Source organism: Schistocerca cancellata, chromosome 11, assembly GCF_023864275.1.
Source record: "Schistocerca cancellata isolate TAMUIC-IGC-003103 chromosome 11, iqSchCanc2.1, whole genome shotgun sequence".
Classification (NCBI taxonomy): domain Eukaryota; kingdom Metazoa; phylum Arthropoda; class Insecta; order Orthoptera; family Acrididae; genus Schistocerca; species Schistocerca cancellata.
In genome coordinates, this window is record NC_064636.1 from 10,134,477 (window position 1) to 10,151,234 (window position 16,758).

The window sequence follows — 16,758 nt, forward strand, 5'->3', positions numbered from 1 at the left end:
ACCCCGAGCTCTTGTGGACTCTGGAGCATCATATTGAGTCATTTCGGAGAAGTAGCATTGCCAGTAAGAGAGAACCGTATTCGTCAACAACAAAACATCTCTGCTGAAGGTGGCTAATGGGAAGATGTACCATTCGTGTGGATTGTGGGTGTAAGTGGCCATACACAGCCCTCAGAATTCATCTTACAAGAGTGTAGTAATGACGTCATTCTCTGGTGGGACTTTTTGAAAGCTTCTCAGGCGATTACAGATTGTACACGTATATGGATACGGCGTCTGTTCTTTCGGACATGTCGGATGCCCACATATTCTCCGAACTCTTACGGGTCTCGGTAAGAATGCCTTCAACGAGTAATGAGTGTGTTGGGGTGAGACACTACAAATGTAGTGTGTGGACATACTAGTTGAGAATGTGGGCCTCGCGGGAACTGTGCAAGGGATAAGTCCCTGCAGTCGCGCTGTCCTCTGTGCCCTCGGTGGCTCAGATGGATAGTGCGTCTGCCGTGTAAGCACGAGATCACGGGTTCGAGTCCCAGTCGGGGCACACATTTTCACCTAACCCTGTTGATATATATCAATGCCTGTCAGCAGCTGAAGGTATTAATATAATTCTAATTTCATTATAGATTGTGCTCGCTCAAAGATTGAGATACTGTGGACAGGAAGATGCGCATCCGACTGTGTGCAGTCTGTGTGTGCTGGATGAAGCGATCATTCTTGCAGTCAGCACTGGAAAGGTAACTGTCACATGTCGTGCCATACATGAACCCGTGGATCTTGTAGTGGAATGTAAGAGAAGCATACCAGTGGACAATAACTTGGTCATCCCAGCCTCTGTCGTCTCGTTTGAGAACGGATTCGGTGAACTGTGGACAGTTAATTGTCGTCGAGAACCGCAGATCCTTCCAAGACGCACAAACGTGCGTAGCAAACACGCTGAGCCGTTAATTGAACAGCTGAGTGTCATAGAAACCTCCCGTGCCGAGTCTGTGGGCAGAATTAGCGCTACCACTACGAGACGAGATCTTCTAGCTCGACTATCACCAGATCTCACTAAGGAGCAACAGAAGAAGCTACTTGCCATTCTTCAAGAGTTCTATGAATGCTTCAGTCCACAAGTGATGGGCGAATTGGACAAATCGACGGTGAAGCACCGGATTAGAACTCGAGACCATCAACCAAAAAGCCAGAGAGCATACCGTGTGTCAGCAATGGAACGTCGAATAATTCGCGACGAGGCAGAGAAAATGGTGAAGAATGACATCGTTCGGCCTTCCCGGAGCCCGTGGTCGTCACCAGTGGTCCTCGTCGGGAAGCAGGATGGCAGTTGGCGCTCTTGTGTTGATTACAGGAAGCTTAATAAGATAACTAAAAAGGACGTTTACCCTCTTCCACAAATTGACGATACACTGGATTGCCTGAAGGGGGCCAAGTTTTTCTCAACCGTGGACATGTACTCGGGATACTGGCAAATCAGAGTAGATGAGGGTGATGGTGAGAAACCTGCATTCATCACCCCTGAGGGCCTGTATGAGTTTAGGGCAATGCCGTTTGGTTGGTGTAATGCACCATCAACTATTGAACGGGTGATAGATAATCTTAGTCACCTGAAGTAGTCGATGTGTCTTTGTTACTTACGTGACATTATAGCGTTCACAGAGACATTTGATGAACATATAAAAAGACTCCTGGCCATTCTTAAGTGTCTCCAACAAGGCGGACTGAAACTTAATGCAAGAAAGTCTCCGTTTGGAGCAAAATAAAGCAAAACACTTGGACACCTTGTGTCAAACGAAGGTGTGCAGGCAGACCCAGAAAAGGTGATATCTGTAATGGAATTTCGAATTCCTAAAGGTATCGGAGATGTGAGAAGCTTCCTCGGATTATGTTCTTGTTAGCGTCATTTCATCAAAGACTTTTGTATCATAGCCAGGCCACTCCAAGAATTGTTAAAAGCTGATGCTACATTTATGTGGGGTGGTGCTCAACAAGATTCTTTCGATGTGCTGCGATAAGCTCTGACTACCGCCGCTGTACTTGGTCTGTATGGTGAGAGAGCACCCACAGAACTACACACAGGTGCCAGTGGCTATGGAATTGCTGCTGTTCTGGTGCAAATTTCGGATGGAAAAGAGAAGGTTATATAGCCTGTGCTTCTAGGACGCTTACAAAAGCCGAGGATATGCAAGAGATGTTTCTGGCCAGGTTTGTTTAGGAGTGTCGCACTGTCGAGAGTGCCAGAGGAGAAAGGCACTTCCTCCACCTGGCCAACTCATTCCAAACGCCTTTCCCACGTGTTGGCACTGACCTCCTCAGATGATTTCCAACGTCTGCTAGTGGCGATAGATCGATTATTGTTTGCACTGATTATCTGACATGCAATTCAATTACAAAAGCCGTGAAAACAGCCGAAGCATCCGAAGTAGCCAAATTCGTCACGGAAGACATCATATTAAAACACGGTGCCCCGAGGTCGTTAATTACAGATTGAGGGAAGGTTTTTCAATCGAATCTCGTGACGGAGATGAACTGTCAGTGCAACGGGTTTACTGAATGCCTTAATGAGACCTCGGCCGACACGCTATCAATGTCGAGCAGAGCAACTGGGATGAGGTGCTACCTTTTGTGATGTTTGCCTGCAACACCGGCAAACAAGACACCACAGGATTTATGCCGTTTTTCCCGGTACACGGGCGTGTGGCGAATACGACGACGGACACTGTGTTTCCGCTGCATGCTGACGACGTGGATGACGACTGCGTCAGCTGGCTGTTAACCGGAGCTGAGGAAGCTCGCCAGTTGGCTCGACTCCGCACGCTGCGGGCCGAAGGCGCGGAGCGAGCCACCGCCCTCTTGTCCACCAGCCTGCTGGTGACGTCGTCTGGATCTTCACCCCTGTTCGGAAGGTCGGCCTCTCCTCAGGCGCTACTTTGGACCTTATGAGGTTGTAAGATGTGTCTCATGTTACTTACGAAGTTGATGACTTCTACTCCGACACGAGATGACGAAATATCGAGAGATAAGTGAAAGGTGGCTACACTGAGCCACAGCGCCAGAGATTGCGCCAAAGAGTATTATTCAGCCTCCTCCACTGGCAGTTCTTGTCGAGAAGTGGTGGTGGGCAGTTCTTGTTCAGATGTAGTGGAGAGTGCTTGTCGTGAAGTCGTGGTGGAGAGTGCTTGTTGCATGTTTTATGCAGTTCTGATGGGCTAGACAGCAGATTTTCTTCGAATGGAGATATTGTAACGATAAGAGTGCTTTTCGTCAATATATATGAGGTAAAAAATTCCCCTTTTTTTTATTATTTCAATGTCTTAAATAATGTGTCATTACAGGTTCAGTCAACAAAGCATCTGGCTCGTGTTCTTGTATTAGAGTGTAATTCTGGTTTTCTTGCGCAATTATAGTATTTCTATTTTTTTTAATTACTTCAATATAAATGGTACTTGAAATTTCTTGTCTTATTGGAGAAGAACCGTGCCAGATGTGTACGTTGAGTCACACTTCCACACACAGAACAGCTACACTTGTGTCTGTTGTTTCGTAGGTTTTATAGCGTGCATGGGGACTTAATTAATTAATTGTGTTAACGGAAGTTTTGTTTCATTTCTTGTTGTTATTCGATGCAGTCAGATTGCGTGCTAAAACAAGTCAGGGCCAACCGTTTACGAGACAGCGTAACCGCACAGACAGTAAAATTATTTTCATAAAAATTTAATTAAGTCCCCATGCACGCTATAAAACCTACGAGACAACAAACACAAGTGTACCTGTTCTGTGTGTGGAAGTGTGACTCAACGTACACATGTGGCACGGTTCTTCTCCAATAAGACAAGAAATTTCAAGTACCATTTATATTGAAGTAATTAAAAAAAATAGAAATACTATAATTGCGCAAGAAAACCAGAATTACACTCTAATACAAGAACACGAGCCAGATGCTTTGTTGACTGAACCTGTAATGACACATTATTTAAGACATTGAAATAATAAAAAAAGGGGAATTTTTTACCTCTTATATATTGACGAAAAGCACTCTGATCGTTACAATATCTCGATTCGAAGAAAATCTGCTGTCTAGCCCATCAGAACTGCATAAAACATGCAACAAGCACCCTCCACTACGGCGTCTCAACAACTCTCCACTCCGACTTCACGACAAGCACTCTCCACTACATCTGAACAAGAACTGCCCACCACCACTTCTCGACAAGAACTGCCAGTGGAGGAGGCTGAATAATAGTCTTTGGCGCAATCTCTGGCGCTGTGGCTCAGTGTAGCCACGTTTCATAAGGTCTACGGAGGATCCTGCCACCCGGGGTAAATTCGAAGCTCCGGCGACCGGCAACGAGCAAAAGGTTACGAAGAGGCGTAGCGGCGAAAGAAGTTCCGAGAACATCGTCACCGCCAGGGCGAGCATCGGTGATCGGGAGTGGGAGTACGCAGGACCGATGACTCGTTCCCAGGACTAGCAGGACGTCGTGACACCGAGACGCTGTCCTCTTAAGGACAGGCCAGTGTCGCACAAGAAGCTCAGCAGCAACGTGCTGTAGTGGGTATGATACTGAACCGTAGCATGGAGGGTCGTGAGTTCAAAACTTACTTACACTGTACAGTTTTAATTTCTATATTCGGTTCGAGTACATTCTAGAAGTATCCACAAATGTCAAGAATCATTGTACTGGAATGTTCTCTAAACATTCCACGTGGGAAAAATATATCTAAAAACACAGAAGCTGTAACTTACAAAACGAAAGCATTGGTATGTTGATGGAGACAATAAAAAACACTCACACAGAATTCAAGCTTTCGCAACACACGGTTGCCTCATCAAGAAAGAAGGAAGGAGAGGGAAAGACGGAAGGATGTGGGTTTTAAGGGAGAGGGTAAGGAGTCATTCCAATCCTGGGAGTGGAAAGACCTACCTTAGGGAGAAAAAAGGACAGGTATACACACACACACACACACACACACACACACACACACACACATATATATATATATATATATATATATATATATATATATATATATATATATATATATACATACAGGCAGACATGTGTAAATGCAAAGAGGTTGGGCAGAGATGTCAGTCGAGGCAGAAGTACAGAGGCAAAGATGTTGTTGAATGAAAGGTGACGTACAAGGAGCAGCAGCTTGAAACGTGAAATTACCGGAGGTTGTCTTCCCATTACCCACCAGGCCTCAACCTCCGCTAATTTCAAGTTGCTGCTGCTCGTACCTCACCTGTCATTCAACATCGTCTTTGCTTCTGTACTTCCACCTCGATTGACACCTCTGCCCAACCTCTTTGCATTTACACATGTCTGCCTGTGTGTGTGTGTGTGTGTGTGTGTGTGTGTGTGTGTGTGTGTGTGTGTGTTCTGGCTGGAGGCAGTTCGCTCCATGCTCTTGTACGTGCATGTGCTGAATAAACCTTCGTTAATCGAAGTTAGTGTTGATCATTCAGGTAATTACACCTTCTTCTACGTGACAGTACTTAGAAAGTGTATCTTTTCTGTAAACATACGTTTTTTAAAATGGAAAAATGGCTGTGGTGACTGGAAAAACTGAAAGTGGAGTAAATTAGAAAGTCAGTGGTGGTCACTGTGGGATTGTAGTGAGAGTCCTTAGAGAGAGATCGCATTTTGGAAGGTTCCCGTACCGACAATTGAACACCACCTGTGGTAGCACGCACACTAAAGGAGAACATAAATGCAGAAACTAGCCATGTGGATTCTGAGTAGTAATGAGACAACTGACCGTAAAAGGTTGTGTTCAAAATGACCACCAGCAGTGGCTACAGGCGCTTCGCCTAGTACGGAACGACTGCTACCTACACACGTGCTGGCATTTCAGCGCAGCTATCTGAGCAGGCTGCGGTAACGTGTCAACTGTGTATGGTCAGGCGTAGCTGGGTGCCCCTGTAGACAGTGTCTTTAGCTTTCCCTACTCAAAAATATCTACATGCACCAAATTCCAGGAATGGGCTGTTTGAGGTACAAGTCCTCCACATCCGATCCGACGATTTGGTAAGAGTATCTGAAGACGCGCTGTAGTACCTCAGGCGCTACGGGCTGGACAGCCGTCGTGTCGGTACGGCAGGTTCTTCCCTGTCTGCAGAGGAACGTCTTCTATCGTCTGTGGAAGACGGTCTGTTAGGAGACTGTGATACTTGTGTCCATTCAATGTTCCGTCTGTGAGCTGACTGTTCACTATCCCACACCACACGTTTAAACTCCGTGGAAGCTGACGTACCACCTGTCGAACCCGACAGGTATCGTCGACAGACCGATAGTCACAGGTTTTCGTAGTTTACCCGGTCACGATTGGTAAATACGGTTTCGTCGCTAAACGAGACACGTTTGGAGTATCTCGTCTTAATGCCCGCGTTGTTGTTGTTGTTGTGGTCTTCAGTCCTGAGACTGGTTTGATGCAGCTCTCCACGCCACTCCATCCTGTGCTAGCTTCTTCATCTCCCAGTATCTACTGCAACCCACATCCTTCTGAATCTGCTTAGTGTATTCATCTCTTGGTCTCCCTCTACGATTTTTACCCTCCACACTGCCCTCCAATGCTAAATTTGTGATCCCTTGTTGCCTCAAGACATGTCCTACCAACCGATCCCTTCTTCTAGTCAAGTTGTGCCACAAACTCCTCTTCTCCCCAATCCTATTCAATACCTCCTCATTAGTTACGTGATCTATCCAACTTATCTTCAGCATTCTTCTGTAGCACCACATTTCGAAAGCTTCTATTCTCTTCTTGTCCAAACTAGTTATCGTCCATGTCTCACTTCCATACATGGCTACACTCCATACAAATACTTTCAGAAACGACTTCCTGACACTTAAATCTATACTCGATGTTAACAAATTCCTCTTCTTGAGAAACGCTTTCCTTGCCATTGCCAGTCTACATTTTATATCCTCTCTACTTCGACCATCATCGGTTATTTTACTCCCTAAATAGCAAAACTCCTTTACTACTTTAAGTGTCTCATTTCCTAATCTAATTCCCTCAGCATCACCCGACTTAATTTGACTACATTCCATTATCCTCGTTTTGCTTTTGTTGATGTTCATCTTATATCCTCCTTTCAAGACACTGTCCATTCCGTTCAACTGCTCTTCCAAGTCCTTTGCAGTCTCTGACAGAATTACAATGTCATCGGCGAACCTCAAAGTTTTTATTTCTTCTCCATGAATTTTAATACCTACTCCGAATTTTTCTTTTGTTTCCTTTACTGCTTGCTCAATATACAGATTGAATAACATCGGGGAGAGGCTACAACCCTGTCTTACTCCTTTCCCAACCACTGCTTCCCTTTCATGCCCCTCGACTCTTATAACTGCCATCTGGTTTCTGTACAAACTGTAAATAGCCTTTCGCTCCCTGTATTTTACCCCTGCCACCTTCAGAATTTGAAAGAGAGTATTCCAGTTAACATTGTCAAAAGCTTTCTCTGAGTCTACAAATGCTAGAAACGTAGGTTTGCCTTTTCTTAATCTTTCTTCTAAGATAAGTCGTAAGGTCAGTATTGCCTCACGTGTTCCAACATTTCTACGGAATCCAAACTGATCTTCCCCGAGGTCGGCTTCTACCAGTTTTTCCATTCGTCTGTAAAGAATTCGCGTTAGTATTTTGCAGCTGTGACTTATTAAACTGATAGTTCGGTAATTTTCACATCTGTCAACACCTGCTTTCTTTGGGATTGGAATTATTATATTCTTCTTGAAGTCTGAGGGTATTTCGCCTGTCTCATACATCGTGCTCACCAGATGGTAGAGTTTTGTCATGACTGGCTCTCCCGAGGCCATCAGTAGTTCAAATGGAATGTTGTCTACTCCCGGGGCCTTGTTTCGACTCAGGTCTTTCAGTGCTCTGTCAAACTCTTCACGCAGTATCTTATCTCCCATTTCGTCTTCATCTACATCCTCTTGCATTTCCATAATATTGTCCTCAAGTACATCGCCCCTCTATATACTCCTTCCACCTTTCTGCTTTCCCCTCTTTGCTTAGAACTGGGTTGCCATCTGAACTCTTGATATTCATACAAGTGGTTCTCTTCTCTCCAAGGGTCTCTTTAATTTTCCTGTAGGCAGTATCTATCTTACCCCTAGTGAGATAAGCCTCTACATCCTTACATTTGTCCTCTAGCCATCCCTGCTTAGCCATTTTGCACTTCCTGTCGATTTCATTTTTGAGACGTTTATATTCCTTTTTGCCTGCTTCATTTACTGCATTTTTATATTTTCTCCTTTCATCAATTAAATTCAATATTTCTTCTGTTACCCAAGGATTTCTATTAGCCCTCGTCTTTTTACCTACTTGATCCTCTGCTGCCTTCACTACTTCATCCCTCAGAGCTACCCATTCTTCTTCTACTGTATTTCTTTCCCCCATTCCTGTCAATTGTTCCCTTATGCTCTCCCTGAAACTCTCTATAACCTCTGGTTCTTTCAGTTTATCCAGGTCCCATCTCCTTAAATTCCCACCTTTTTGCAGTTTCTTCAGTTTCAATCTGCAGTTCATAACCAATAGATTGTGGTCAGAATCCACATCTGCCCCAGGAAATGTCTTACAATTTAAAACCTGGTTCCTAAATCTCTGTCTTACCATTATATAATCTATCTGATACCTTTTAGTATGCCCGCGTACGTAAGTTAATAAGATTCTCGTAATCGTTTCCACGCAGCTCTCGATGGAGAGAGAGAGAGAGAGAGAGAGAGAGAGAGAGAGAGAGAGAGAGAGAGAGACGGATAGGATGGATAGGGACGGAACCCACACGTGTGGGGAATGAGTAGGACAACTTGCCACGGTTGTGCCGCTCCCTCGTGCAGTTCTGTGGGAGCTGACGTGCAGATCGGCTGCAACAGCAGCACCGACATTAATTTTTTCCCCTATTCTGTCATCATTTGTTTCCTTCTCTTGCATTGTCTACGTGTCACACTACCACTTTCACGTAACTGGTCGAAGAGGTCGACATGTAACTGCTGAGATTGTCGACATGTATTGTGATATGTTACCTCGTACACCGTACGAGAACGAAATGCGTTCTTCCTACACGCTCCGTACACCGTGGCGCGTCAGCTTTCTCTGCGTCGGTAAATCCCACCGTCCACTCGCGACCTGCTGCTGAGACTGTCACACACTGTCGAGTTGCGATGAACTGGAGGAACACAGAAGCGCAATGTAAGCAAACATGTCACCGCACTGAGCAACTGTGCAGGTTCGATGGCACAAACAAATGTCTGTGTGGAAGCTTTTCTCAATATGATATCTCGTAAATGCCTCGCACTAGAATCCTGCGACAACGACCACTGACATTCTAATTTACCCTACTTTTAGTTCGTTAATGTCAATAGGCATTTTTGCATTTAAGAAAGTGTATGTTTGCACAAAAGATAGGCTTTAAGTATTATTCCACTATGTTTATTGGTGAAGAATACAAGCCCCTGACTACCAGTCAATTCTGTGAGAGCTGAAAATCGATAGCACTTTCCATTTCTGCAATTTCTGAGGAGCAAGTTAAGGCGATTCACCCTGTACACTACAGTTGCTGAAAAATTAAAATACGCAACTTTCTTCGGCCCACGCACATGCACACACACACACGCACATGCCTCATCGGGTGAAACGTTATCTGTAAGCCGGTGGTAGCTCCGTAACAGTGTGGGCTGTTTGTACGTATTTCTTGTCATTATCGGGAAAGATCATCCAGTGTCTGCGTGCAGTTTTGTAAAAATAGCAGTACAGTACCGGCAATAACTTCCTAGCAATCGCATTCCCACACTTTCCGGTGTCTTCACAATATACGTGGGCCCTAACTGGGCTCGGCTGCACTGCGTCGGCGCGACATTATTTTTCCTCTCTGCCTGCCAGAGTTTCTCTCCGTGTTCTCCGTATTTGGTTTTTTTTTTTTTTTCCTTTCAGGAGTCGGAGTGTGAAGACGAGCAGGCGGAGGCGGTGGTCGGCTGCGACCCCCTGTACGTGAAGCAGGAGCCGGTGAGTGCAGCTGCCTGCGTTCTGCCCTGCCCTCGGCAGTGAAGCCTGGGGGTGTGGCGGTCTGGCTGCTCCAGTATACCCTCCCTCCCTCCCTCCCTCCTCCTGTTATTCTATCGCATTAATTCTACACTATCTTGAGATCGATCAGGCAAGTTTGTATAGTGATGTCACTAACATTTGTAATTTTGTTTATGCACTATTTGCATGTAGTTTGCACAAGCAAATGGTTATCATGTGGTACCCAGTGTAATCACAAATTACTGGCTGTTTGAATTGATATCAGACATAAGAATACACGCAGTATGCGCAGCAAGTAGAGGGTGACTCAAAAGGATGAGGAATTTTGGAATGGAGATCAATCTATGAGCACAATTACTCCACACATGTTTCTTTGTGTCATTATTGTTGTCACGAGCATTTTTATTTCTCAAATATCAAAAATCTGATAGACGAGCTCCCCCTCGTGTAGTCGTTAATAAAAAAAGAAAAAGAGAAGAAAAGAAAAGGTTGAAAATGTGGGAACAAATGGTGAATAAAAAGGGGGTTTTAAAATCGTTAATGACCGTGAAAAAGGGAAAGAATGAAATGCAAGTCGGACTTCGTATTACAGAAAAGTTCCCGGACTTTGTGATTCGGAAAAGCTATTGTTGCGGTGGTCCTTGTGGCGTTTCTGAGCAAAAGTGAAACAAATTTCCACTACAAAAATTATTGAAAAAGAACAGAGAATAGCAAAATGTAACTGACACTGGGAAATGGCGTAGATAAGAGTTCATCCTTTACCATGTTAACATGTCTTCTCGCGTGCGGCGTCCAGGTCTTCAAAAATTTCCTACTTCATTTCTGCGTGAAAAATAGTACCGGCTCCGAAATATTGCGATAAATTTCATTGTCCAGGAATTAGTAATGTATACAAATTAAAACCGTCTTGATGTTGAATGCAATGTATTTTACGTTGCTTCCATCCTCTGAATTTCATACAAATTTCCACAATACGTCTGCACATCAATAAGTTGTTTTTCGTCTTAATCAGACCAAGACTAGCTAATAAGGAAGTTAAGCTTCCGCTCTCGAGAGACAAAAGACGGCTAGAAAACAAATAGTTACAATTTCAGTACCTTCATTTTCTTACATATTTCCTCTACATTTTCCTGCAGCCCTACAGGAACACTGTGCGTGGCTCGAGCTAACATTTTGATGGGAATCCGGGAGGTTTCCTCTCACATTCTCACTCTAAGGCTAGGCGCAAATTGACACGAGTACAGCACGTGTGACGTGACACGACACTACAGCGCGACGCGCACGTGCCGCGCGGGTCCAGCGCATATTGCGACGCGTACACCGTACACCCCCCCCCTCCCCCCCCACGAACCATGGACCTTGCCGTCGGTGGGGAGGCTTGCGTGCCTCAACGATACAGACAGCCGTACCGTAGGTGCAACCGCAACAGAGGGTATCTGTTGAGAGGCCAGACAAACGTGTGGTTCCTGAAGAGGGGCAGCAGCCCTTTCAGTAGTTGCAGGGGCAACAGTCTGGATGATTGACTGATCTGGCCTTGTAACATTAACCAAAACGGCCTTGCTGTGCTGGTACTGCGAACGGCTGAAAGCAAGGGGAACCTACGGCCGTAATTTTTCCCGAGGGCATGCAGCTTTACTGTATGGTTAAATGATGATGGCGTCCTCTTGGGTAAAATATTCCGGAGGTAAAGTAGTCCCCCATACGGATCTCAGAAACAAAACTGGCGTTCTACGGATCGGAGCGTGGAATGTCAGATCCCTTAATCGGGCAGGTAGGTTAGAAAATTTAAAAAGGGAAATGGATAGGTTAAAGTTAGATATAGTGGGAATTAGTGAAGTTCGATGGCAGGAGGAACAAGACTTTTGGTCAGGCGAATACAGGGTTACAAATACAAAATCAAATAGGGGTAATGCAGGAGTAGGTTTAATAATGAATAAAAAAAATAGGAGTGCGGGTAAGCTACTACAAACAGCATAGTGAACGCATTATAGTGGCCAGGATAGACACTAAGCCCATGCCTACTACAGCAGTAAAAGTTTATATGCCAACTAGCTCTGAAGATGACGAAGAAATTGAAGAAATGTATGATGAGATAAAAGAAATTATTCAGGTAGTGAAGGGAGACGAAAATTTAATAGTCATGGGTGACTGGAATTCGACAGTCGGAAAAGGGACAGAAGGAAACATAGTAGGTGAATATGGATTGGGGCTAAGAAATGAAAGAGGAAGTCGTCTGGTAGGATTTTGCACAGAGCATATAGCTAACACTTGCTTCAAGAATCATAAAAGAAGGTTGTATACATGGAAGAATCCTGCAGATACTAAAAGGTATCAGATAGATTATATAATGGTAAGACAGGGATTTAGGAACCAGGTTTTAAATTGTATGACATTTCCAGGGGCAGATGTGGACTCTGACCACAGTCTATTGGTTATGAACTGTGTATTAAAACTGAAGAAACTGCAAAAAGGTGGTAATTTAAGGACATGGGACCTGGATAAACTGAAAGAACCAGAGGTTGTACAGAGTTTCAAGGAGAGCGTAACGGACAATTGACAGGAATGGGGGAAAGAAATACAGTAGAAGAAGAATGGGTAGCCTTGAGGGATGAAGTGGTGAAGGCAGCAGATGATCTAGTAGGTAAAAAGACGCGGGCTAATAGAAATCCTTGGGTAACAGAAGAAAAATTGAATTTAATTGATGAAAGGAGAAAATATAAAAATGCAGTAAATGAAGCAGGCAAAAAGGAATATAAACGTCTCAAAAATGAAATCGACAGGAAGTGCAAAATGGCTAAGCAGGGATGGCTAGAGGACAAATGTAAGGATGTAGAGGCTTATCTCACTAGGGGTAAGATAGATACTGCCTACAGGAAAATTAAAGAGACCCTTGGAGAGAAGAGAACCACTTGTATGAATATCAAGAGTTCAGATGGCAACCCAGTTCTAAGCAAAGAGGGGAAAGCAGAAAGGTGGAAGGAGTATATAGAGGGGCGATGTACTTGAGGACAATATTATGGAAATGGAAGAGGATGTAGATGAAGATGAAATGGGAGATACGATATTGCGTGAAGAGTCTGACACAGCACTGAAAGACCTGAGTCGAAACAAGGCCGCCGGAATAGACAACATTCCATTGGAACTACTGACGGCCTTGGGAGAGCCAGTCCTGACAAAACTCTACCATCTGGTGAGCAAGATGTATGAGACACGCGAAATACCCTCAGACTTCAAGAAGAATATAATAATTCCAATCCCAAAGAAAGCAGGTGTTGACAGATGTGAAAATTACAGAACTATCAGTTTAATAACTCACAGCTGCAAAATACTAACGCGAATTCTTTACAGACGAATGGAGAAACTGGTAGAAGCCGACCTCGGGGAAGATCAGTTTGGATTCCGTAGAAATGTTGGAACACATGAGGCAATACTGACATTACGACTATCTTAGAAGAAAGATTAAGGAAATACAAACCTACGTTTCTAGCATTTGTAGACTTTAGAGAAAGCTTTTGACAATGTTGTCTGGAATACTCTCTTTCAAATTCTAAAGATGGCAGGGGTAAAATACAGGGAGCGAAAGGCTATTTACAATTTGTACAGAAACCAGATGGCAGTTGTAAGAGTCGAGGGGCATGAAAGGGAAGCAGTGGTTGGGAAGGGAGTGAGACAGGGTTGTAGCCTCTCCCCGACGTTATTCAATCTGTATATTGAGCATGCTGTAAAGCAAACAAAAGAAAAATTTGGAGTAGGTATTAAAATCCAGGGAGAAGATATAAAAACTTTGAGGTTCGCCGATGACATTGTAATTCTGTCAGAGACATCAAAGGACTTGGAAGAGCAGTTGAACGGAATGGACAGTGTCTTGAAAGGAGGGTATAAGACGAACATCAACAGAAGCAAAACGAGGATAATGGAATGTAGTCGAATTAAGTCGGGTGATGCTGAGGGAATTAGATTAGGAAATGAGACATTTAAGGTAGTAAAGGAGTTTTGCTATTTGGGGAGCAAAATAACTGACGATGGTCGAAGTAGAGAGGATATAAACTGTAGACTGGCAATGGCAAGGAAAGCGTTTCTGAAGAAGAGGAATTTGTTAACATCGAGTATTGATTTAAGTGTCAGGAAGTCGTTTCTGAAAGTATTTGTATGGAGTGTAGCCATGTATGGAAGTGAAACGTGGACGATAACTAGTTTGGACAAGAAGCGAATAGAAGCTTTTGAAATGTGGTGCTACAGAAGAATGTTGAAGATTAGGTGGGTAGATCACGTAACTATGAGGAGGTATTGAATAGGATTGGGGAGAAGAGGAGTTTGTGGCACAACTTGACTAGAAGAAGGGATCGGTTGGTAGGACATGTCTTGAGGCAACAAGGGATCACAAATTTAGCATTGGAGGGCAGTGTGGAGGGTAAAAATCGTAGAGGGAGACCAAGAGATGAATACACTAAGCAGATTCAGAAGGATGTAGGTTGCAGTAGGCACTGGGAGATGAAGAAGCTAGCACAGCATAGATTAGCATGGAGAGCTGCATCAAACCAGTCTCAGGACTGAAAACAACAACAACAACAACATACTTCGCACGCACCGGCTGCCGACGCTCTGCGCTGACAGAACCGATGCGCGCGCAACCTGTTATCTTTCTCAAACGATTTTACAGAAACTGTTCTCTGAAAATATATGATTTTGCGTTACGTGTAGCGTTATATGTCAGCTTCATGGCGAAGTGCCCAAAACCTCGCTAATGACCATTCTTATTGTGATGTACACATTTCAGTAAGACACTACGCAAAACTGAAAAAGTTTGCAACGAAAATTAGGGGTCGCTATGATTTTGCGTTTGGTGCGTATTACACCATATGTTGCTGCGTATGAAATTTAGCTAACATGCTGAATTTTTGTTTAGACTTGGGAGGAGATCTCTATCTGCCTCCGGTCTCGATAAAATGGACCCCATGTAGCGCGTTCACTTCCGATCTCACGCCCGCGAGAATGAAATACTCGCAACATCTCTCGTATCTCCTAAACCGCTCGAGACATCGAAACGAAAGTTTGGCGAATAACAGCACACAACGAGGAGAGTGTTTTGCTAATTATTAAACACATGGAACTTTCTTATCTATGGCGATATATCACTACTTATACTCCTTTTTTTATTTATTTCACTCCAGTGACTGTAATTTTTTGAGAGTTATTGACAGCTAGCGAAACATGTGCTTCCTAGTATAAAAGTAAACATGAAATTTCTTCTTTTATGTTACTGCAAACCGATACTATAAGGGTTTTTCGTAAGCTATTGAGCTCTGTGATTGCCAATTACTTGTTTAATGAGCCCCTCCATTTCGAAATTCTGTCTCAATAGCTGCTGTGAGATGAGTTTGGCAAATTGCATTGTGACAAAGGAAGTACAATTAAGCCAGTGACCAAGAGAAATGTGGCCTTTACTCATAAATGGTGATGATTCTTCGAATGAGAGAAGGTTAACAACTCACACAAATACAGATTCGCAATCCTGTTGGAATTCGGGTGGAATCCCCGTAACCCATCGTATCTTTAACTCTGAGCGACGGGAATGGAAACTTACCGAAGGATTTTATTCCTTCTCTTGATCTGAGCAGTAAATAATGACGAGCGTTCCTTCAGGAGGAGTGATAGGCACATGCCAGATACTGGTTACTCACCTGGGACTTGCCAAACTGACAATGCGTGATCGCGAATAAAATAGTTGTTATTAAGAAAAATAAACAATTGATCTGTCGCAAAACACAGTGGTCAGTGTATCGTCAGCAGCGAAGGATAATGCGCGCGACAGGAATGCACAAGCTAGCCATGTGTGCCTTGTGCGATGGACCTTGTGCGATGGAGTTGGGAAAACATTGTCATGGAAGTAGATCTGCCTTTGTCAGCAGCACATTTCAACAAATTAAATATATCTAGTCATAACACTCTTTTAGGATATTCCTACTTTCGTAATAATACCGACCATTTTCTTCATTTGTGTAGCCTGTTGTTGTATAATTAGTTTATTAATGCTGATAATGTCCATGCAACAATTGAAATGCTTTTTCTGATCACGGCGAAGCAATTAAAACATCGTTATTTGTGACTGCTTTTCGACTGTTTCTAGATTGCAGTGGAAATATGTTGTTCACATGCATGTAGGACAGTGTGCCGTATTACATTATTACATCCATATGAGAGTAATCACAGTGAAACTTCTATACTTCAGATCTTGGACGCTTTTTACCACAAGAACAAAGGGATCACACCTGTGGAGATTATCCCTTTCTAAATTTTTGTAACAGATCGTACAGATGCGCTAGCTTACTAGGCAGCGAGAAGATTAACCTTATTTTACTTTCCTACCTTGATACATAATCACATGATTTTATAATATTCCTTGCTTCCTTATTCACTACCCTCTGTACCTTCTTGTGATCTGAAAACACCTCGGAGGCATATGATACAATTCCAGCGGCTACTGGCTCATCAGTTACTGATGTCCCTTCTTGCGATCTGAAAACACCTCGGAGGCATATGATACAATTCCAGCGGCTACTGGCTCATCAGTTACTTAAGTATGCATTTTTCTTGACAGAAGAAAAACAAAACAAAACTATGAAGATATAAATAACAGAAAAGTATAATGTACTAACGAAGAAAGGGGAGCGTTTAAATGGCGAAAAACGAAACACTACCCAAAGGCAATAAAATTCAGTACACAGTAAG

General features: G+C 43.6%; 1 protein-coding gene across 1 annotated transcript in view; it reads left to right on the top strand.

The window, feature by feature from the left end:
- The window catches only part of LOC126108816 (oocyte zinc finger protein XlCOF6.1-like), a gene marked incomplete in the record, with an annotated part of 79,397 nt that overhangs the window by 27,904 nt on the left and 34,735 nt on the right, over positions 1-16,758 (top strand). Inside the window, 1 exon segment of the mRNA XM_049914180.1 lies at positions 9,940-10,011. Within this exon segment, the coding sequence (XP_049770137.1) occupies positions 9,940-10,011 (72 nt within the window).